The sequence below is a fragment of the Danio rerio genome, chromosome 8 (assembly GCF_049306965.1).
Source record: "Danio rerio strain Tuebingen ecotype United States chromosome 8, GRCz12tu, whole genome shotgun sequence".
Classification (NCBI taxonomy): Eukaryota; Metazoa; Chordata; class Actinopteri; order Cypriniformes; family Danionidae; genus Danio; species Danio rerio.
This window is the reverse complement of record NC_133183.1, coordinates 8,187,501-8,212,381: the sequence shown is the minus strand read 5'-3', so window position 1 is coordinate 8,212,381 and position 24,881 is coordinate 8,187,501. Positions and strand designations below refer to the sequence as shown.

Sequence of the window (24,881 nt, the reverse complement as noted above, 5' to 3'; positions counted from 1 at the left end):
GGATTAATTAATCACTCTTACCGTTCAATAAACGCAAACTGTCGTAGTTTATTAAAGACGCAAACCCCTCGCTGCACAACAGCTGCAAACCTTCAGCAAAGCTCCTAATTGCTGCAGCACAAGGACTTTATTGTTGTTTATGAGCGCCAAAAGTGGTGGATCTGTTCTGTGAAATATTTGACTGCGGGTCACCGCATCCTAAATGACTTAAACGATATAACTAAAGAAATCTCCACTGTGCTCAGCGAGAGCGATTCTCTTCTGTTAAACTGAACAGCGCATCATCGATGACGTAAGCGAGCCCAGGCCCGAATGTAGTGTGAGTGTGGGCCGTCGGGGGAGGGGGGAGTGGGGACAAGCGTGCTTTAGTCCGGTTCAAGGCAACTGTACATAGTGTGAGTACGGCCTAAGTTTATTATTTTGGTTTGTTTTATTTTTGTTTGTTGGTATATTTTATGCAAATAATTCAATATATATTTTGTACAAAATTGACACTAATTTATAAATAATCGACACTCTTTTAACAGATATAAGTTCACCTTCCTAAAGCCATAAGACCTTATAACTCGAAATATTAACACGTTTGATTTTTTTATGTTTTTAGTACTATTATTATATTTCCAAAGTTAATATGAAGCATGCTGGGGTGTGTTTTTTTTATATATTGTTTTTGAGTGATTTTTGCTTGTATGCGTTTGTTGTGTCATGATGCTACTGCCCTTATTTTCCCTGCCCCTAATAAAATTATTAAACTTGAACTTATTGTTCCTTTTTAAAGTTTTGTGTATTGGTATGTATTTTCCCATCTTTATTTATTTAGTAATTTTTTGTGTAATTGTTTCTTTTTTTGTAAAACTATCCTGCCAGTTCTGGAATATTTTAATAAACAAATTTAATAATAATAAATAAATAAATTAATTAATTAATTAATAAATTAATAAATAAATAATAAGGTAACACTTTACAATAAGGTTCATTAGTTAATGCATTTACTAACATGAACTATTCATGAACAACACATGTACAGCATTTATTCATCATAATTGAACATTTACTAATGCATTATTAACATTCAAGTCAATGCTTGTTAACATTAGTTAATGCACCATGAGTTAACATGAACTAACAATGAACTGCTGTATTTTCATTAACTATTGTTATCTAACATGAACAAATACAGTAGTAGATGTATTGTTCATTGTTTGTTCATGTTAGTAAATGCATTAATTAACATTAACTAATGAACGGTATTGTAAAGTGTGACCAATAATAATAATAATTCACAATAGGGCTTCAACTGTAGGTTTACTTCAACTGTATATTTTATCCATAATTGACTGTAATTACTGTATGCTTTTTTTAAACTCTTATTAATTCATAGTCATTCATTAAGTTTTTATCGACTTAGTCCTTTTATTATTTTGGGGTCGCCACAGCGGAATGAACTGCCTACTTATCCAGCACATGTTTTACGCAGCGGATGCTCTTCAAGCCGCAGCCCATCTCTGGGAAATAATTTTTATGTATTTTGTCATCTTATTTTGTTTATGGAGGAAGGGTTGGGTATAATATTTGTTTCTATTTTTCTGTAAAACTGTCCTGCTATTTCTGTAAAAGACATTTTTTTAAATAAACAGATAAAAAAATCTTTTTTGAAAACATGAAAAATCTAAAACCTTATACCGCAAGAATAATATAACAGTTTTAAAAATGTGACTTTTCTAAAGGATATCATCTCATACTGTTCTTCATTTGTAGGAAGAGATCAGCCCTTTGGACAACGCCATAGAAACTATGGAGCTGGCCAATGAGAAGCTGAGTAATCTGGTCCAGCAGCAGGCATGTGACCGCTCGTGCCCTGTTCACCCGCTCTCAATGATGCTCAATGGAATAGTGGATCCGGCTGTCATGGGCGGCTTCTCCAACTACGAGAAGGTTTCCTCATTTCTGCTGCTTCTATCGACCCATTTCACGAGAATGTTTTGACATATTTAACAGCCAATAAAATCTTAAATCCTTGAAAGTATGTATGTATTTACGTATGCATGAGATAATCTTTCCATCAAATTACAAAAAACTGCTGCTTGTGCGAGGTGTTTCTAATGCAGTCTACGGGGACGGGACAGTAAATTTGATGTTGTTCTCTCTTCTGGCTGCCGTTATCAGTCTCACACACTTGATATCCATCATAGAGCATTTCAGCAAATAGGATTGTAAAAAACATACTTGTTTTACTCTCCCGTTCTCTTTCCCGTTCAACATTTGAGCATAATAAAACCCAATAAATGAAGAGAACTCAAACCAGCGGAGTACTGTAAAACCCAATAAGTTAAAGCAACTCAAACCATTTGAGGAAACCAATTGAGTTAAAAACAATCTATACGAGTACTCTGAACTTACTGCGTTTAGGTTGAAGTAAGGAGGTATTTAACTCATTACCTTCAACACTGAGTTCAAAACTCTTTTCAAATGAGAAGAGTTAACTTTTAATAAATTTTGAGTCAACTACACTCATTTCATTTAATAAAGTTGACTGTTGGGTTTGACAGTGTACAAATCAGCCTTTAGATTTTGCACTTTGTTAAGATGGAACCCCATGTTTACCCAACTATGACGACTTCCACTTCTGAGAGTTCCAGAAAAGTGAAAAAGGTCCATTCATTTTTAACCAAAGCCCCAAAATCAAGCTGCTCACCTGATAACTCTCAGCGGAACCAGTCATGCCTTTTCTCCTGGTCAGATATGAAAAATTGATGTGCGCCTCAAGGCATGAGGTCTTCTGAAACGCCAGCTCTTCCTAATTGAAATTTTTGTTTCGGCCCTCAGGCATTCTTCACAGAGGCCTACATGAAGAAGAATCCTGACCACCTGGAACGCATTGAAGTCTTAAAACACCTGATCGCTCTGCAGGTGACACTTCTGCAGATCTGTGTTGTGTTTGATCACTTGCACAAGCTTAAAATGTCCCCAGTTGTGAAAGATGCAAACAAAGTCCACAGTAAATGTGTAGATCCTTATAAATTAACCTTTGCGTGCTGTTGGGGATGTTTTCATCCATTATGAGGTGATTTTGGGTCTTAATTTGACCACAGCTTTTTTTTTGTTTTAGCTAATGGAATGATTTTGGTGACAAATCTTATTTCGACACTTATTTGGGGAAAAAACTGTACAAAGCACGCACATCTCTCTTAATTGGGTGCTCAGCCAAAATCGCATAAAGTGCAAATTAAATGTAAATCAAAGGCGGCAACACCAAGGCTTCAAAAATACAAATTTATTAAATTAAAAAGGCTGACACAGAACATGTAACGTTTCGAGCCACTCGGCTCTTCATCAGACACTTCATTTGACACTTATTTGGGGAAAATGCTTTAAAATGTACTACCCTTTCCTTATGTTTGTGGCTGTTTTTGCCTCATTGACTTCCATTATAAGACACTTTATTTTTGGCAAACCCGTGACAGCATATAATCATGCGTTCTTAATTGTTACTGGTTTTCCCTGTTGGGACAAGGTAGCATTTGTCATGTTTACTTTTGATTATCAGTTAAAGTGCAAAAAAGGCTTATTTTCTGCCATCTATACCCACATAGCAATATATCTCTGGCCCACACAATCAGCTTTTGCTTAGCCCACAGGCCTCAGTGAATTACCGTACTGGACCAAGTCTGGCTTCCAAACAAGGGCCAAACATAGACCATATCTAGGCCAAGTTTCAACCAAGTTGTTAACCCATAACTGAGCCTGAACTGGGCCGAATATGTTGTTTTGTTACAACTGCAATTAAATTTATAAACCATTCGCTTAGGCACACTGTGGGTGTGCTTTTTCTTGAAGCGACCTGATTGGTAGACTTATTTTCCTTTACCTAAAAATATTAAAAATGTATAGTAAATGTGGGTCAAGAAAAGACAAAATTAGATTGCCCACATATCAATTATTAACATCTGGGCCAAATACTACTATTTACATCTGGTCCATGTATTGTGTGCCGCCTTAAGAACGGTGCCACCTCTGCCTAACCAGGGCCATGTTTGGCCCACAAGCTGTGTGCAAGTGCCGGACGAATGCTTGCTGTGCCAGATTTATGCCAAATCTTGGCCAGAATTCTTCGCTACATGGGTACAGAGTGTAGTGTGCATTTGACCTCTCTCCAACAAAGAAAACCAGCAACAGTCAAGAATGCATGATTATATGATATCATGGCTTATATAATAATAATAAACTCTTGTCTAAATCTAATGCTTTGAAATCATTTACTGTATATGCTAATGCATAGTTGGCAGATTCCATCTGTAAACATATTTACTGACCATTGTTAAAGATATTTGTTAACTACACAGTTTTTAACTTGTAATATAAACTATTTTTCTGTAGGACAGTTATGCAGTAAGTTATTGTATTTTAAAGTTTAAAGTGTATATTATACACAAAAGATATACATTAAATTCTGTGAATACATAAACAGCAAGATAAACGGTGCTGTAAACGTGAATACAGTATATCTGCTGTAACTGATTTACTGTAAGTTACTGGCAAACTGCTGCCGGGAAGTTACTGTAGGGTCGACATGACATTAGCCCCTTTCACACATACAGACCTTTCCGGAAAATTACCGGCAATTTTCCGGAAAGGTTGTATGTGTGAACAGGCCCGTTTTGAAAATACCGGTAAATTCGTTCTGGCTATTTTCCAGAAAGAGAAGTTGTAACATTACCGGTAATTTGCCGGAATGCTGCGCTGTGTGAATGCAGAAGGAAGATTGCCGTAATAAGCGCGTGCACGTCTAGAACGGGCTGACGTGAGAAACCTGCTTTAGCCAATCAGAACAGTCAGACGCATTCATGTGCGCGCGGTTTATGAGAATAAAAGCCTTTGAATATTTTTTCCAGACACCTTTAGCTGCTAATGTTAGTCAGATAATGTTTCTATGTTCCTTCTTAATGCTGTGTAAATAATTATCGATAAAATGTTTATGATAATCCGTTGTTTGTTTACCTTCAAGCTTTGCGTGTGCCCGTGAGCGCCCATAGCGCCAGCACACACACATATCATGAACATCTCGACATGCGAAAGTGTTTCCCTATGTTTTCATTAGAGTTGTACTCAATACTGATCCATCCGAAGAGTTTGTAATGTAGTCAAATGTTTACAAACACAAGCGCAGCCGTTTAGAGGTCATTTCTGGTTAATGATGTCAGAATTTACCGGCATTTTGCGTTGGATGTGTGAATGCTCTTTTCCGGAAAAATTCCGTAACGTCCTCGCCTGTGTGAACAGCGTTTTTTTAAATATACCTGTAAAGTAGTTCCGGAAATTTTCCAGATATTTACAGGTATCACTGTGTGAAAGGGGCTATTGTTAACAGCATGTAGGTTGTGCATCAAAGTAAAGTGGACTTCAGTGTTCAACTTTAAAGTTGCATTGTGAAAATTACTGTATATTCTACAGTAAAGGTATACATAAACTTACTGTAAATGCATAAACAGCAAGATAAACTGTGCTGTAAACATAAATACAGTATATCTGTAATTATTATAAGTTACTGGCAAACTGCTGGAAGTTACAGTAGATTTGACATGAAGTGGTTAACTGTGTTTGTGTTGTGCTATAGAAGCATCAAAGTGAAATGCATTTCAGTGTTTAATTTTTAATGTTGATAACACTTCAGATCCCGCTGCTTGATGAGGGGATTCGGATTCATGGAGAGAAATCCACGGAGCAGCTTAAACCACTTCACAACAGAATCGTCACCTGCTTCCAGGACCTGCGTGCCAAAGTGGAGAAACTCTACGGCGTCATTACTCTGGTCAGTCCGAAAGACGCTAGGCCAAGTGAAGTTTATTCATAAACTAATTTCTAGAGGATCACGTGCTTATGATTGACCACAGCTGGTCCCACATTAGCGAACACATGATTCACCAATCAGACGATTCCAAATTCAATATAAATAACAAGAGGTTTTTTTTTTTACCTCAGTTATCTTTGTCTTGAAGAATTCCCTTCTTACCTTTACTCCTCTCTTCTTTTTCTATATTGGGCGACACAGCGGGCCAGTGGTTAGCACTGTAGCCTTACAGCAAGAATGTCACTGATTAGTATTTACTGGGCCAGTCGACATTTCTGTGTTGAGTTTGCATGTTCATCTCGTGCTCGTGTGGGTTTTCCTCTTGTTCCCCGGTTTCCTCCCAACGTCCAAAAACAAGCGATATAAGTAAATTGACCAAACCAAATTGGCACCATAGACGAGCTCTTAGCAAGCAGTATATCTCCTTATGGCTATCCCTGTAATCTATCATTAGTCATAAACAAGTCAGAGGAGTTCTCGAGATCTACCTGAACTCAAACTCCCCTCTTGCCCTGATAAAGGATCTTTTAAGCTCAGAGCTCTCTCCCGGGACAGCATGCCAAACACATTTTATAATCAATCATCAGCTAAGTGTGAACTCTTGAAATGAGGGATTTGCCGTTTCTGGGTGAAAATGCTTCAGAGCTTAGGAAACATGGGGTGTAATGTACATGTGAAAACTTTCCGTTCAGATCTTTGGGTTTGTACTGAACAAACAGTTATTTTTTCAGTTTACTCATGACAATTTGCTTTTGTATAATGTGATTGTCATTAGCAGTATTGTTCAATATATGCATATTTAAATTTGTTTTATTAAAAACAAGCTTAGATTTGTCCATTTGTCAGGTTTTGGACTATATAGGGCATAAGAATAGGATGTGTGTTTGGATATAATAGTTGTTTGACCACATTTCAATATTATTGTTCATTTATTAATTTGCTGGAAATTAGAACTGAATTTAGAAATAGTTTTGAAGCAAATCTTTGCACTTAACAAAAGAAATGAAATTTGTAGTCTAATAGACGTCTTCAGTGGAGTGAGTATGACACTGTTTCCTTATCCTTGAAATTGAAAGTAAAGAGGCCGATTGGAGGAGGCTTGTTCTTTATCCTCGTGCTGCAGATGGTCTGTTTAACTGTTTTCTCGCTAGTAAAGTTTTTCCACTTACTAAGTCTGCCATCTAAAAAGCAAATGCACACAACTGACTCTTAAAGGGAAGGGGAGATGAGACTCTGACACACACCTATAACTCATTAAGAGAATAAGCACAACCCTGTTAGACCATGCGCAGATTTTTCTGTCCTTAAAATACCAAAAGTGGATTCGGACATGCCCTTAATGCTTTTGCGCCCTGTGCTTTAGAGTTTGTGCCTAGATTGAGTCCTAATATATGTCTAGTTTCTCAGTTTCAGCTTATTATTTTTAATGCGACCATGTCCACAGACTACTATGCTATTACAATTGTCCAGGTGAGGCGCGTGTGACATGTAAACTGGAGTCAGAAAAAACTGCAAAATCTCCATGAATACATGACAGACATACCTGCATAGAGCCTTTAAAAGAAGCATCTTAACCCGCTTTACAGTACATACAGTTGAAGTCAAAATGATTAGTTCTGCTGTGAATACTTCAGATATTTCCCAAATGATGTTTAACTGAGCAAGGAATTTGTCACAGTATTTGCGATGATATTCTTTTTTCTGGAGGAAGTCTTATCTGTTTTAGTTAGGCTAAAATAAAAGTAAAAGCAGTGTATACATATTTTTAAACATTTTAAGGTTAATATTATTAGCTCCCTTAACCAATATTTTCCCCCAATTGTCTACTGAACAATCCATCGTTATACAAAAACCTAATTACCAGTGGTGTAGTCCTTGCTATACGCACGTATACTCAGTATGCTTACTTTTTTCCATGAGCTGTTTGGGTATTACCACTTCTGAGGATCAATAATTGAGTATACCCTCAGTATACTCACTTGTTTTTCTGATTAAACTTCCCTAATTTACATGTATTTGCGTCCCCTTTAACTGTATACCAAGCGGGGTTTTTTTAACCCACAACTTAATTTGTTAAGATGTGCCTATTTCTTACAATTCTTACTTAAATATATATATGACACATTTTTCTTTGTTTACCCCAAAAGGATCTGATCCTGTTCCACCCTAAAATTAAAATCCTAAAATCGCCCCTGTAAAACAGTATTTCACATTTGTCCTAATTGTGCCGCTAATGAACGGCACCATACCATATATAACACTAAAAACAATTAGGCAAACACTACTCATAAATCGCGTAACAATGTGCGATTTAAAAGGGTAACTACTAGTATTTAATAGCGACAACAGAAGACAGACTCCTAATAGTTTGGTTTAAAACAAGCATGCACGAATGTGGCAATTAAAAATAATTGCTGATTAATGTTAAAAGGAACCTATAAAATGTAAAGTAATAAGCCACTAAAAAAAGTAAGCTAAAAAGCTGTCTTTCCATGTATGCACAGGCCCTTTTGAGTTAACTTAAAAACAGGTAACCGTTGTATAAAATATATATATATATATATATATATATATATATATATATATATATATATATATATATATATATATATATATATATATATATATATATATATATATATAAAATCTCCAATGAATGGAAGAAACATTGACTTTCGTCGTTTCTTTGCCTACTTTCATTTAAAATTTGTGTCCGGTGTAATAGTACACCACCTTTTTTTCTAGGACTACACTACTGCTAATTACCCTAATTAACCTAGACAAGCCTTTAAATGTCACTTTAAGCTGTATAGAAGTGTCTTGAAAAATATCTAGTCAAATATTATTTACTGTCATCATGGCAAAGATAAAAGAAATCAGTCATTAGAAAGGAGTTATTAAAACTACTATGTTTAGAAATTTACACGGGTTCACAATTTAGGAGGGCTAATAATTCTTCAACTGTTTCACGTCAGTGTTTACGTGAATTCACAAGATTTTGTGTGTGTATATCTGTACCCTCAGCCCTGCTCTCTGACAGAGAAGAAAAAGAGTCGTGTTGGTTCAGTGGTGATGCCATATATCATGTCGTCCACACTCAGACGGATGTCCACCATCTCAAATGCCTCCTCCGGTCACTCCAGCGGCTCGGGATCCTCTGACGGGAACTCCTCCAGACCCGCATCCCAGGAGTCAGTATCCACAAATCAAAGCTCTTATTCTCTTAATCTCCTCGCTTTCTGCACCACACCGAGGGCTCATTTGTCGCAGGACAGAGGTTTCGGGGTCAAGGAAAGGTCATGCAATGATTCAGTTTGCCGTGTAATTACATTACTTACTGCTAGTGGGTTTGCTGCTGGTTTAACACCCTTTAATTGGTTGTTGTAGGTGCTGGATAAATGGATTCTCATTAAACAAGTCCTTAATTACCATGCAACTCCCCCCATCATTTAGATTTATTTAAAAACCCTAGGCTCATGTTGAAGTAAATTACAATCTTTAAAGGGACAGTTCAGCCAAAACTGAAAATTCTGTTATCATTTACTTATCATTCACTCATCACATGCTTGTTTTCATTCTGTTGGACACAAAAGAATATATGTTGAATGTTGGAGTCACACTTGACTATAAGGTTTCATTAGTTCTTGTATTTACCAATATGAACTAATAATGAACATCACTTTATTAAAGGTCCAGCAAAATTAAAATTAGGACTGGGCGATATTGCAACAAGAATAATCACGATATCATGTTTCATATCATTCTATATGGATAATTAATAAATATTTTTTTTAACAATACATTTAGTAATATTAGGATTTTTTATATAACCAATTTATTTTAATTTACCAACATTGCTAAGTCAAATAGATTTAATAGTCAAAAACAAAAATATTTAAACAAAATATCTCAACCATTGACTTCTGTATTATTTCTTTGTCCACCTATAGAAGTCAGTGGTTCGAGGTTACTTATGTTTTTTGAATAATCTTCTTTTGTGATCAACAGAAAAAAGGAAACTCTTAAACGTTTGGAACCAATTGAGGATGAGTGAACTATCCCTTTTAAACAAGTTTTCATTGGTCAGCTTGTTTTTCTATTGAGTACAAACAGATGGTATTAAATCTGGCTTTCTTCTTGTAAAGTCTATAGTGTGCACATTACACCGATAACACGTGTTAAAAGCTCACAGAGATCTCCATTGTTTGATGTCATCCATTCATGCACTGTTAGTGTAGCAGTTTTTGATCGGTAATTCATCCTGATTATATTTATTTTCATTAATCAATCTGAAGTGGTCAGTGCACTTTCCTTTAAGTGTGTTTTTTTCAGCAAAATCATTATTGAACTACTCAGTAGGCACTGCAGTTGAATGTAAACGTACTTCTCGGCCGTTAGAAAAGTGCGTTCTATACAGTATGAATGTGAAAAGTATGAATAGAATTCGGACATACTACATCCACCATTTTGTCATGGTCACGCGACCTACCTGCATCATTTGCGCCGCTTCAATCCCATTCATGAATTCGCTCGCGGGGCATCATGGGATAGCGCAGCGTGCATGGGATGCGCACTCCAGAATCTCGCCGGAAGTAGTAAGTCATCCGGGTACTTCTCACATACTGATTTTCGAATTCTATGAATTCGGACATACTACACATACTGATTTTAGCGTAATATAAAGTATGGAAGTGTGCGGTTTCGGACGCAGCGCAGGTCATTAAACAGAGGCGATTAACCACAATTCTAAAAAGGCAGAACCCTACTTACTCAGCCTAGAACATTTTTTGTGTGGTCCCCTTAGATCTGCTATCTACTAAATCAAAAGTTTAGGGATTAAGGTCGATCCCCTTAGATAGCCTTTTACAGTCCAAGTCAGCTTGAATTAATGCCAATGTGTTAGTCGAAGCTCTAAGAACATTGTGTAGCATGCCACGCTGCTCTGTCCACCGTGTTTAATCCGTTACTAACCTGTACAGGGGCTTGTGGTGTTATGGACTTAACGTAATCTACTAGAGATAATAACACAAACTTTGTTTAAATAATTCAAAACATAATTTATTAGTCAGGTAAATGTGTATTATGCCAATTCACTCAGTCAATTCATAAACAACCAATAAAAGACATTAAATACTCAAAGATAAATCCAAGATTAAAAGACACATACCTGACTTCAAAAAATACTTAGCATGGTGCTTTAGAGCTCCGTGCTATGGGCTGATCTAATTATAGGGTCGCTCCAAACATTTAGAAACTTCCCCTTAAGTAGTAAATCTAAGAATCTCCTCAAGGAAAGAGGTATGTCGAATAACAAAAGGCATTTGCTTTTAGTGAGTTTCTGCCTATAGGAAAGGCACACCCTTCACAGTGGTTCAAAAGATACCTGAAGTTATGTCTATTGTTTTGATTATGTCTATTTCTGAGGGAATGAGACCATTGTACCAGTCGCACTGAGACATTTCAAATGATATCAGACATAATAGATAAAGTGGATTAATATAGAATATTCATATTTTGAAATGACCATTCTGTGTGAGTGAAAAGGGGGTGAGCGAGCGGGAGGTTTCAGGAGATGTTTCAAATGTTAATGGAGTTTTTCCCGCATTCCCACCTGCTGGGTTGTGGAGCTGATTGTCTTTGTGTTTTCAGCTCATGTTTGAATTGTCAGAGACAATATCTCAAGGTATCTCAAGTCTTACAAACTGAAGAATTTAATATGTTCTAGTGGTTGTGCTTCAGTGTTTTGCCCACTTATATGTCAGTCTAGAGCAATTATACACTTATCATTTCTCCTTTAAATATAATGTTTCCAATTAAGCTTGAAAAACACTGACCTTCCTTTTATGTAAGTATATCTAATGTTAACACCTTTAGCTTTTATTAACTCTTTCCAGGCAGGCGTTGCTGATTTAAGCCTAAAAGGGTTAAAATGCCACTGAAGTGTGTATATATAAGTAACAATTACCAAGTCAGGCATCTAGAAGAAACAAGACAAAAAAAACTGCATATACAGCCATATCCTATGTCAAAAGTGTATGCAATTTATGCTATTTGAAGGTTTTTCTTTCTTCATTGCTCAAAGCCCTGAGTCTTTTCATATTCGGCTGGAACATATTAGGACTAATGCACTGACCTGTCTCTAGACCAGAATACTAAACCCGTATTGTTGTTGTGTAAATGCATAATACATAGCCAGCATGCTCGGAGGATTTGTGCAGGTGTGCAGAAGATTTTGATCTGATTGTGTCTGTTTTCTCCCAGTTCGCTGCTCTCCCGGGTGAGCGACAACAGGGTTTCGGTTCTCTCCCGCTCGGAGGAAGATAATCGGATAAGTAAGAAGAACAGGAAGGAGTGGAGTGTGAGCAAGTCTCAGGTCTTACTGGAGCGACCCGCTGACACAGACGAGGTGCCGCAAGCTTTTGTGTTTATTTCTTTCTGTTCATGGCTGTCAGTGAGCTGCTCGTAGCATTATGGGTCAGATTTATTAACAGCTTGTGGCAGCGCATAAAAAAAGCTACTGTTGGGATTTGATAAAGATGCACAGTAAACAATTAGTGATGAAAAGGCAAGGGCGTGGATATTTTTTCCTTATTGAATATTAGGCCGTGTTCACACGTACACTGGTGTTTTATATAAACAGGCTTCATTAAAAAAAAAAATAAAATAAATATATATATATATATATATATATATATATATATATATATATATATATATATATATATATATTTCATGACTGAAAAATTCCTTTTAAAAAACAAAACAATGTGATGCTTGACGAACCAATGAAATCTTTAATAAGTGATCTAATCCTGCGATGAGACTTTTGCGGTTACACAGATTGCGATATCCATGCTCAAACGATATATTGTTCAGCCCTAGTTGTGATTACATGCCCTCTAGTGGCAAAAATTACATACTGTGGCTTTAATGCATCACAGTACTATCATCAGTGCTGGGGAAAGTTACTTTAGAAAGTAATGCATAGCAAACTTGAGTTACTCCCCAAAAAAAGTAACTTGTTGCGTAAGTTACTTGTCATGGAAAGCATTGCAATGCGTTACTTTTCTGGCCTGGCTGAGGCTCGATCTCTTTTAGAGCTTGCAGTGTTTTTTTTTTCCTTTTTTTTAATAGAGGAGGTCACATTAGACTCTGGGTGGCTTTAGAGGGCCACACCAATACAGTTAATATGTTTAAAAAAAAAAAAAAAACTTCTGTGAAACTATTCAATAAACGTTTTTAACAAATCTTAAGTTTAAAAAAAGGCTATATTTTACACAAAAGGTATTTTAAGGACCAGCATCACAATATCAACTTCATATTAACACCACAGGGTTGTTTGATTGCTTCATTTTAGTTTATTTTCATTCATTTATTCTCTCATTCCTTCATTTATGTTCCGTGAGAGAATTCTAGCCTATGCTGGGCTGAACATGTGCACTGAAGTCAGGTTGAATGTGAGGTAGATATGTGATGTAGTGATCATCACTGAGAGAGGATCTGTTTCTGCATTTGTGAAATCGTTGTTCTGAGATAATTAGTTTAACCTTTATTATTGTGTAATTCCATACAAAGTGTGAAGATTGAGATCGAAACAAGCAACAAGCAAAATAATCTGCCAATGGGGTAAGCAGAATAATCTTATGTCGAAAGGAAAAACAAGATTATTTTGCTTCCCCATTGGCAGATTATTTTAAGGAAAAGCTCTTTTAATTTTGGTACATTACTTTTTAAAACAAGACAATATGTTTTGCTTGTCTAGAAAAAACTTCTTGATTTAAGAATGTTTTGATATTTGGACTAGAAAACAGACACATAAAGTCAGAAAAGCATTTTTTTTTTAGTGTTTTTGCTTGCTGAACCTGCGTTTCCATTTGAAATAACACAACTGAGTGCGCAAAAGACACTACATGTGAAAGTTCCCTTTTGTTGACTTGCAATATCAGACCTGTGCATTGCAAGGCCCTGTTTGCAGTTTAATTGAAATTAAATAAATGCTTCATGCAGACCAATCAAAGAAGTCCAGCGGGCCGTAAAATGCCCAGGTCTGCTGAATAATCTTCGATTACCTTAAAAAAACACATTAAAAATGATGGAGGATGATAGGATAATCTTATCTTTGGAGAACTTCCTTACCCCAGAGCTATAAATGCCATATTCATTCATTCGTTTTCTTATTGGCTTAGTCCCTTTATTAATCTGGGATTACCAGAGCGAAATGAACCGCAAACTTGTCCAGCATATGTTTAATGCAACGTATGCGCTTCCAGCTGCAACCCATCACTGGGAACCATCCATACACACTCATTCACACACATAAGCTACGGACAATTTAGCCTACACAACTCACCTATAGCGCATGTCTTTGGACTTGTGGGGGAAACCGGAGCACCCGGAAGAAACCCACGCCAACACGGGGAGAACATGCAAACTCCCCACAGAAATGCCAACTGACCCAGCCAAGGCTCAAACCAGTGACCTTCTTGCTGTGAGGCGATTGTGTGACCCACCACCCCTCCGTGACACCCCTACATGTCGTATATACAGAATAATGATAATTAAAACCAATGCATTTGCTACTTTTGTACTAAGTAAAATCACTGTCCATTCAGATAATCTTCTTTTTTTTGTCTTCTATGTGTTCAAAACAATGAGAATATTTTTATCGCAGAAATGTAAGACCTTATCATTTCACTTTCTGTCTGTTCCTGCATTCACATTGGGTACTTTTACATGGACACCAATATTCCAATTTTAATAGGATTAGGACAATACTCTGATGAAGAGTCTACCATGTCAACAGCGATTTTTGATTTATTTAATCTGATTAATGTCAAGGTAATAAATCAGATTAGGACATGTGGTGTATGCCGATTTTAGTACCGTTATTGAATTGTAGTACAGACATGTAAATACCTTAATCAAACTATTACCATCGCATAGGGTTTTCGCCGCATTTTGCAACAGGATAGTCTATAAACATGGCTGTCTGACACTATTAGCCCCTTTACACAGTGATACCGGTAAATATCCAGAAAATTTCCGGAACAACTTTACCAGTAAATTCAAAAAAGTGCTGTTCACACAGGCGAGGACGTTACGGAATTTTTCCGGAAAAGAGCATTCACACATCCATTCCAAAATACCGGTAAATTCCGACATCATTAACCAGAAATGACCTCTAAATGGCTGCGCTTGTGTTTGTAAACATTTGATTACATTACAAACTCTTCGGATGGATCATTATTGAGTACAACTCCAATGAAAACATATAGAGGAACACTTTCGCATGTCGAAATGTTCATGATATGTGTGTGTGCTGGCGCTCACGGGCACACAGCTTTAAGGTAAACAAACAACAAATTATCATAAACATTTCATCGATAATTATTTACACAGTTAGCATCAAGAAGGAACATAGAAACATTATCTTAATAACATCTAGCAGCTAAAGGTGTCTGGAAAAATATTCAAAGGCTTTTATTCTAATAAACCGCGAGCACATGAATGCAGACTTTTCTGATTGGCTAAAGCAGGTGTCTCACGTCAGCACGTTCTAGACGTGGACACGCTCTTTCCGGCAATCTTCCTTCTGCATTCACACAGCGCAGCATTCCGGCAAATTACCGGTAATGTTACAACTTCTCTTTCCAGAAAATAGCCAGAACGAATTTACCGGTATTTTCAAAAAGGGCCTATTCACACATACAACCTTTCCGGAAAATTGCCGGCAATTTACCGGAAAGGTCTGTATGTGTGAAAGGGGCTATTCTCTACACCTACTGAGCCAGTGAAAGACCACAGACACCTGCATTGCGAAAAAAATTCCATAAAAAAAAAAAAAAAAACCTCGTCCATCAGTTCATACTCGCATCCAATATCTCGTTTGTCATGGGGGGCATGAATGAAATGTTCTTGAATGAAAGCGAAAGTGCCAAACTGCAGTCAAAGTCGACATATTAAAAATGAAACATCCGAAATTACATGAAACTCTGGAGGAAAAGTGGATAGCGTGGTGACTAGGGATGGGCCGGTTAATAATTCTTGCGGCATGATAGCATTGGATAAAAATATCACAGTTTCACGATATTGTGATTACTGCTCTAAAATATATTCTTTTTAAATGTCGGGGTCAAAAACGAAAAAAATTCCCCCTTTGAGCACAATATATTTTATGTTTAGAATATTTAAAATATTTTAAACATCCCAACAATAACAGGATGTCAACATGATGTCAGATTGATGTTTTACCTCAGTGTCATGTGAACGTTGCATTTTGGTTTGGAAATGAAAATCAGGTTGACATTAGAACCCATAGTCAGGCTGACGTCAATGTCCAACGACCAATTATAATCAACCAAATATCAACGTCTAATAATGTTACAGCTTGACAATGTGTGACAATGTTACTAATATGGCATTTATCTATGTACTTCATACATTGAAATATGTATAAAATACGTTGGATTTTGGTTGCCATACCTGACAAATAAATGTCAGTGTTTGACGTCAATATGATGTTGGTTTAAGATGTTAGCTCAACGTTGGATTTACTTAACTTTTCAACACAACCTAAAATCAACTAAATATCAACGTCAATTGGACGTCAAATTAACGTTGTCCTCAGATGCTGGCTAGACTATGGCTGTTTCTCAATATGTTCTTCAGCGATCTTGCGTCCTCGTGTAACGTCATCATCAACCGCCAAATTTCAGTTCCAATACTCAAGACCGCAAGTACAGACGATGCAAGAAAATTCCAGGATTTGTTTTTGATATCGAGGGCGCATAGATGCAGACTTGAGCACTGAACTTGCTCTAGAAGTCCCAGAAGTCATTGAGACTGGAGGTGGGAAGCGCAGCATTTTGCATAGGTTTATTATTAAAGTTCAGAGATATAACTTATCTCAGCAGTTTCTCTAAATGAAACAGTGAAAGGAAACATCACCATGAAAATTTCAATTAAGTAATAAACACATTAAGGGTGTTTATTTGCTGAAATTCATATTAAAATTGGTTTTATTTTATATTGTGCGACGTATATTTGTAAAGTACATGGTAGATATTGTGAAAAGGGGAAAAACAATAAATAGTTGTATGAATGCTGTAGTATGGAAATAATTTTCCATTAAAAACGTGTGAAAGTCATGTGACCATGAGGAAGGACACAGCATCTCATTTCTCAAAGGACGCATTCTCTGTTCTCGTGGTCTCCCGAGTTCTTCTGAGGTGACTTGGCAAGACCAGTCTTCACAAGAACGCAAGTCTGTTTTCTGCATTCTTGGAATTGAGAACCAGCCATTGATTTTTAGTCACCTGACATCACAACCTAAATCTAACCTAATATTAACATCTTATGATGTTGTGTACCTTCTGGGATGTCAGGCTAAATAATTTAAATAAATCATTGAATCAAGCACACTGCTGTCTTCATTTGTTTTTTTAAAAACACAGATTTCTGTACAACTTAAAACAGAATCTTTGGATATCTTTTTTTACAAAAATCTTACACATACCAGAAAATTTTGGCAGTTTTAAAAACCTTGACTTTTCCAAACCGCGCTATACCTTGAAAACGGTTATCATTCCATGTCTAGTGGTGACGCATAGACGTTAATCGAATTATGTGCTATAACATGTAAGATGGGACACCGCAGTGGTGCAGTTGGTAGTGCTGTTGCCTCACAGCAAGAAGGTCACTAGTTCGAGCCTCGGCTGGGTCAGTTGGCGTTTCTGTGTGGAGTTTGCATGTTCACCCTGAATTTACGCTGGTTTCTTCCAGGTGCTACGGTTTCCCTCACAGTCCAAAGACATGCGGTATAGGTGTATTAGGTAGGCTAAATTGTCCGTAGTGTATGAGTGTGTATGGATTTTTCCCAGAGATGGGTTACAGCTGGAAGGGCATCCGCTGCATAAAACATATGCTGAATAAGTTGACGATTCATTCCACTTTGACCTTCTAGCCAATAGCAGAACTGTTTATATCTACTGAGGAGGCGGGTATAAAAATATGGCCCAATCTGATCTGGTCAAATTTGAATAAGTTGGCGGTTCATTCTGCTCTGGCGACCCCGGATTAATAAAGGGACTAAGCTGAAAATAAAATAAATGAATGAACATGTAAAACAGGATCATGAAAGGAACATTTAAAAAGCAGCTCATGTAAACACCCTTATCATATGAACATCTGAAACTTAAGATTTTTATAGATATTTTTAAACTTCAGATTCTTTTTGGTTCTGAATTCAAAGACTGCAGATATTGGGTATGTAAAAATACAGTTTTAAGTTTTTTAAAATTCAGATTAACACAATTCAAATTCAGATTGTTTTGGCACTATTAGCTTCATATGTATTTAGGAGACATTCACCCAGAATGCATCTTTGCACCTGAAACGCTAATCCAATGACTGTAAAAATTAACGACTGGTCATGAAAGTTTGGTACCACACCCAAAAAAAATCTGACTGTAAGCTCATTTCTTGAGAGATCAACTTTAGGTAGAAAGAGACCAAACTTAAAAACATACTTCATCCAATAACTGAACTGAATATTTTTGGGCAAACTATCCCAATAAATCTATGCTTTAAAGTACTCAATGTTTTAAGTTGAAATATTGTGTTTTTTAAAATAGCACAATGGATTTAAATGTTAAAAAGTACATAAAACATATATAAACGTAATTAACCATGGTTATTAGGTGCTGGGAAACAATACAAATGCACCTTGAAAGTGCTTGAAAAGGGCTGCAATTTAAAGTTGGAAAAGATGTAAGAACCCTGAATTTAAAAAAAAGCAAAATTACTAAGCTAAAAAGTAACTTAAATATTATTATTCATTTTTAAAAGTAGTGCGTTACTTTACTCATTGTTAAAATGTAATATTATTATGTAACTTACATTACTTGTAATATGTTACCCCCAACACTGACTATCATAGTGGGATTTCAGTATCAAATTATGACTTGAGTGTATTGCTACACCCCCAATGTAGTTCATTTATTTGGCTTGACAACAACCTTATCTAAACACCTAACATTGTTTAATTTGTTCTCCTCAGATCGATACCTTTGTGGTATTTGCACTAATACTCTAATTTGCACTGCTGTTTAGTCAATCTGGCCTTAAATATGGTGATTAATGTCATGAAATCAAGTTGTTTTTTGGAGGAGTGTTGCAGTAAACATCATCTCTTCTCTGATGACATGTTTATTGGCACGATGATCACGATCTGCTTGGTGCTGATTTGTTTAGTTCAATAGTGATTTTAAAAGATCGAGTGTAATACAGTGCAGACGTTTAAAAAGTGCACTAATGTGATATTTGGAGATCTGAATAATGTGATGTGCCGTCTCTGCTGTCAGATTCCCCCAGAGAAGCAGCCGAGGCCTAAAAGTCTGACGATAGGAGACCGGAGACTCACGCTGTCACTGTTTCATGGAGAATCATCCAATCTGAGTTTACACAACCCACTCAGCCCTCTGCCTGCCTCGCCACACACACCACGCAGCTCCAGTGAGTGAACGAACACACACACGCACGCACTCACTCACAAAGCTCCAGTGAGTAATAACACACATGCGCTCGCACACATAGCTTCAGTGAGTGATGATAACACACAAACTCACACAAAGACACACATCATGCATCTCCAGTGAGTAATAACACAGACACACTTAAACAAACACACACTCACATAGACACACACATCATGCAGCTCCAGTGAGGGATAACACATGCACACATGCTCACATGTGCGGACAAGCACACAAACATGCACGCATACTCACACACACTCACTCAAACATCGTGTAGCTCACACAGAAATCTTTGTAACATTGAAAAGTCTTTACCATCATATTTGATCATCATTTTACGTGTGAAATACTGAGTTTGTTTTTCAAAGATCATGTTTTGCACATTAAAAATGATATATTTTTGATCTATTGATATTATTACGCTACCTGACAAAAGTCTTGTGGTCAATCCCAGTTGTAAGAGCAACAAATAATAACTTGACTTCTATTTGTTCATTTGGAAAAGTGGCAAAAGGTCATTTTTCCCCATGAATCATCTGTTGAACTGCATCCAAATTATCACAAATACTGCAGAAGACCTACTGGAACCCACATGGACTGAAGATTCTTCCAGAAATCAGTCAAGTTTGGTGAAGGATAAATCATGGTTTGGGGTTACATTCAGTATGGGGGTGTGATAGAAATCTGCAGAGTGGATGGCAACATCAACAGCCTGAGGTATTAAGACATTTTTGCTGAACATTGCATTATAAACTACAGGATAGGGCAAATTCTTCAGCAGGATAGCGCTCCTTCTCATACTTCAGCCTCCACATCAAAGCTCCTGAAAGCAAAAAAAGGTCAAAGATGAACATTATTGAGCATGTCTGGGGTAAGATGGAGGCATTAAAGATGAATCCAAAGCATCTTGACAGCTCTGGGAGTCTTGCAAGAACGCTTTCTTTGTCTTTCCAGATGACTTTATTAATCAGTGATTTGAGTCATTGCAGAGATGTATGAATGCAGTCCTCCAAGCTCATGGGAGTCATACACAATATTCATTCAGTTTCCACTGCAGCATGACTTTATAATCTATAATATACAATATTTCTGTTTAGCGACAAGACTTTTGTCTAAGCAAAGTCAGACCTTACAGTCCTAATTAATAATCAAGACATGATTTTATTTTATTTTGGTAAAAAAAAGTGTAATCTAGAGGCCTTTGCCTTTCATATAAGCCACTTCAGATACCAAATGATCAACTAGAAGTCAAGTTATAATTTGTTGCCCCTAAAACATGGATAAGTGAAAAGTCTTTTGTCAGGTAGTGGATTGCCATAATAATAATAATAACAATATTAATAATAATAACAATAATAATAATAATGATAATAATAATAATAATAAAAATAATAATAATAATAATGATGCAGTTAAATTTTATAAATAAAAATATATAATATTAATATTAAAAATAAAATATAATAAAAAATATAGGTGGGCATAGATTTTTTTTATCTAGAATAATTTCACTGTAGTTTTGGAATAAATATATAGATTAACCTAGATTAACCGAAGGAATGAAGAATACGTGTGCTACCCAAATAATGACTTAAAGTAAGTCTTTGAGAACAGGAAGTCTCAAGCCAGCTGGCGCATTAGACCAGGGGCTCATCTCCTGTTTCCAAAATGCATCACAATCTGCTTGAGAAACTGTTCTACTATGATTATTGGTGATGAAAATAAATGATGTTCTTTAAGATGTACTTATGTTTACTAACTGTTTTTCAATTAAACATGAATTTTGAACTGTAGGCCTACATAAGCTCCAAACAGCATTTCTGATGTCCTTAATCTTACTAAAGTCACAACTGAACTAAACAGAAATGGAATTAAGATGTGGAGTATGCATATTTTAGTGGCACTATTGAAGTAAACACCATCATGTAGGACTTTTCCCCATATTTTCTGACAAGATCCACACAAGCGGCTGTCAATAAAGGACCGCACACACACGCACACACACACACACACACACGTCATGAAATACGGAAGTTTTTTTTCTTTCTTTTTGGCATGTGTTATTAAATTATATAACACTTTCACCAGTCCTCAATCCTTATTTGCGCCTAATACCCCAGTTTGTTAAATGAAATGTTCATGAGTGAATGTGAAACTGCCGAACTGTCTATTAAGCCAAATAACTAGATTACAAATGTCCATGTTAGCGTAGTTAGTAGTGTCTTCGAAGTAAGTGAAAGATCCTGAAGGGCATCCTGCTGATTTGATTCAGAAAGGCACTTTTTTGTCAGACGGCTCACCGGTTTGACTTTCATTCACCGTCACTTATTTTAAAAACCATCCAGTCTATTTTATTTGTATCTGTTTTACTCTGATGCATAAGCTCTACAGGTGCCTGATAGTTAGATGTGAAGCTAACATTAATTAGATTCACTCTAGTGAACTGCATCCATGTTAGCATGTAACGTTTGATGTGATCATTTATAGTAGGAATACACAAGAGTCGTTCTCCCCACCTACAGTGCAATTCGGTCAGGTATACAATCACGCTAAAATATCAAGGTGAAAGTCATTATAGCTTGGGTAGACTAGACCCAGCTCCCAACTCAACTTTGAAAATAGATTAACGGCAATATTTTATTTTGTCACCTGATAAGAGTCTTACGTTAACACCGATAACAGCCCACCACTAATAAAAATTTTTTTTAAAAAACTTTTTTTTTTCCACTTTAATGAACTATTAAAACTGAAAGAACAGGATTTATTGAGCACAGGTTTTAATCAAAGGACTTTTTCAGTGGTTTAGGACTATTTATACTATAAATACACATTGTCAAAAAATTTGTAACACACATCACTACCTCATGTGTTCATCGTTTTCTAATAATTAATCAGTCCTTCCGTTATCAATCATTCCTTTCTAAACCTGATATGGATTGTCTTCCTGTAGGTTACACATGCCTCCCGAGCGAGAGTAACTTCAGCACACCTGACTTCACCAACATCCCTCCTCCGATGCCAGCCAAAAGACGTCCACACGAGACCGACAGCATCTACAACTCCACCTATGACGTAAGACACTGCAAGTTCAATGGGGTATATGCACACAGACTTTTCATTTTCAGTCAGTTATTGCAAAATCGCCACATTTAAAACCTGATTTCTTTAAAAATCTGTGATTTTCCTTGCCTGATACATATAAAGAACAGACAAGAAGCACCACAAAAAAATGGAAATATGACCCCAGTATTTTCAATAGAGTTTCTGCGCTCGTCTGCTGCTATTGATGGTGCTTGTGTTTACACTGTCTTTCATCTCGTTTTAAGCTAAATGAAAACGTAAGTCTATTTAACTGATTGTATTTTCAATTACATTACAACATCAATGCTGACTGTTAAAGAAACCTTATATACAGTTGAAACCAGAAGTTTACATACACTCTAAAAAAGCAACATAACCATTTTTTTAAATGTCTTATATTAAAACATACTAAACCTTTACTATTTTTGGTCCGTTAGGATTACCCAAATCATTTACATTTGCTAAATGTCAGAATAATGAGGGAACAGTCAAGCGTTTATTACGGAAGCGTAGAGCTGCCACCCAGGTAAAAAAAAATATGAGCTTTATCACGTTTGTACAATATACTTTTCACGTTCTTACAATATAATATCACGTTTGTACAATATAATATCACGTTTGTACAATATACTTTTCACGTTCTTACAATATAATATCACGTTTGTACAATATAATATCACGTTTGTACAATATAATATCACGTTTGTACAATATACTTTTCACGTTCTTACAATATAATATCACGTTTGTACAATATACTTTTCACGTTCTTACAATATAATATCACGTTTGTACAATATACTTTTCACGTTCTTACAATATAATATCACGTTTGTACAATATAATATCACGTTTGTACAATATAATATCACGTTTGTACAATATAATATCACGTTTGTACAATATACTTTTCACGTTCTTACAATATAATATCACGTTTGTACAATATAATATCACGTTTGTACAATATACTTTTCACGTTCTTACAATATAATATCACGTTTGTACAATATAATATCACGTTTGTACAATATAATATCACGTTTGTACAATATACTTTTCACGTTTGTACAATATAATATCACGTTTGTACAATATACTTTTCACGTTTGTACAATATAATATCACGTTTGTACAATATAATTATCACGTTCTTACAATATAATATCACGTTTGTACAATATAATATCACGTTTGTACAATATACTTTTCACGTTTGTACAATATAATATCACGTTTGTACAATATAATATCACGTTTGTACAATATACTTTTCACGTTCTTACAATATAATATCACGTTTGTACAATATAATATCACGTTTGTACAATATAATATCACGTTTGTACAATATAATATCACGTTTGTACAATATACTTTTCACGTTTGTACAATATAATATCACGTTTGTACAATATAATATCACGTTTGTACAATATACTTTTCACGTTTGTACAATATAATATCACGTTTGTACAATATAATATCACGTTTGTACAATATACTTTTCACGTTTGTACAATATAATATCACGTTTGTACAATATACTTTTCACGTTTGTACAATATAATATCACGTTTGTACAATATAATATCACGTTCTTACAATATAATATCACGTTTGTATAATATAATTATCACGTTCTTACAATATAATATCATGTTTGTACAATATAATTATCACGTTATTTGCCGCCATACGTGCGCACAGATGATGATGTGCGCGCGCGGGACTTTTTTTCTCGCGCTGGAGAAAATTGGCATTGATTTGCCGACATACCACGTCGACTCCTACGACAAACTGAAGCCCTTTAGAATCTGTATAAATGGAGCCATTGATGGGTTTTCGAGAGCTATGATTTGGCTTCATGCCTTTTCAACAAACAGTGATCCCAAAATTATTGCTGGTTATTTCATAGCAGAAGTTGAAAAGAGGCTTGGGACACCTTCCCGGATTCGCTCCGATCTGGGAACAGAAAATGTCACAATGGCAGACATGCAAAGATTCTTGCGATGGAGTATGGATCATAACGTCAATAACTGTTTTATTACTGGGTCTAGTAATCACAATCAGTAGCTGCAAAATTTCCCCATGTCTTAATTCAAGCATAAAATAGAACTTAATTAATTCTGTAAAACGAGACATTTTCTCACGCTCTGATCGCACCAGTAGCCTAAGCAATAAAGTTTTCACGTAATAACGTGATAATTATATTGTACAAACATGATATTATATTGTAAGAACGTGATAATTATATTGTACAAACGTGATATTATATTGTACAAACGTGATATTATATTGTACAAACGTGATATTATATTGTAAGAACGTGAAAAGTATATTGTACAAACGTGATATTATATTGTAAGAACGTGAAAAGTATATTGTACAAACGTGATATTATATTGTACAAACGT

At 35.9% G+C, this 24,881-nt stretch overlaps 1 protein-coding gene across 1 annotated transcript in view; it reads left to right on the top strand.

Annotated features, from left to right (window-relative positions):
• Nucleotides 1-24,881, top strand: part of dock5 (dedicator of cytokinesis 5) — a 175,208-nt gene that overhangs the window by 147,756 nt on the left and 2,571 nt on the right. Inside the window, 7 exon segments of the mRNA NM_001110012.1 lie at nucleotides 1,759-1,935; nucleotides 2,827-2,910; nucleotides 5,672-5,809; nucleotides 8,873-9,039; nucleotides 12,110-12,254; nucleotides 19,210-19,360; nucleotides 22,334-22,455. Coding sequence (NP_001103482.1) covers nucleotides 1,759-1,935; nucleotides 2,827-2,910; nucleotides 5,672-5,809; nucleotides 8,873-9,039; nucleotides 12,110-12,254; nucleotides 19,210-19,360; nucleotides 22,334-22,455 — 984 coding nt within the window.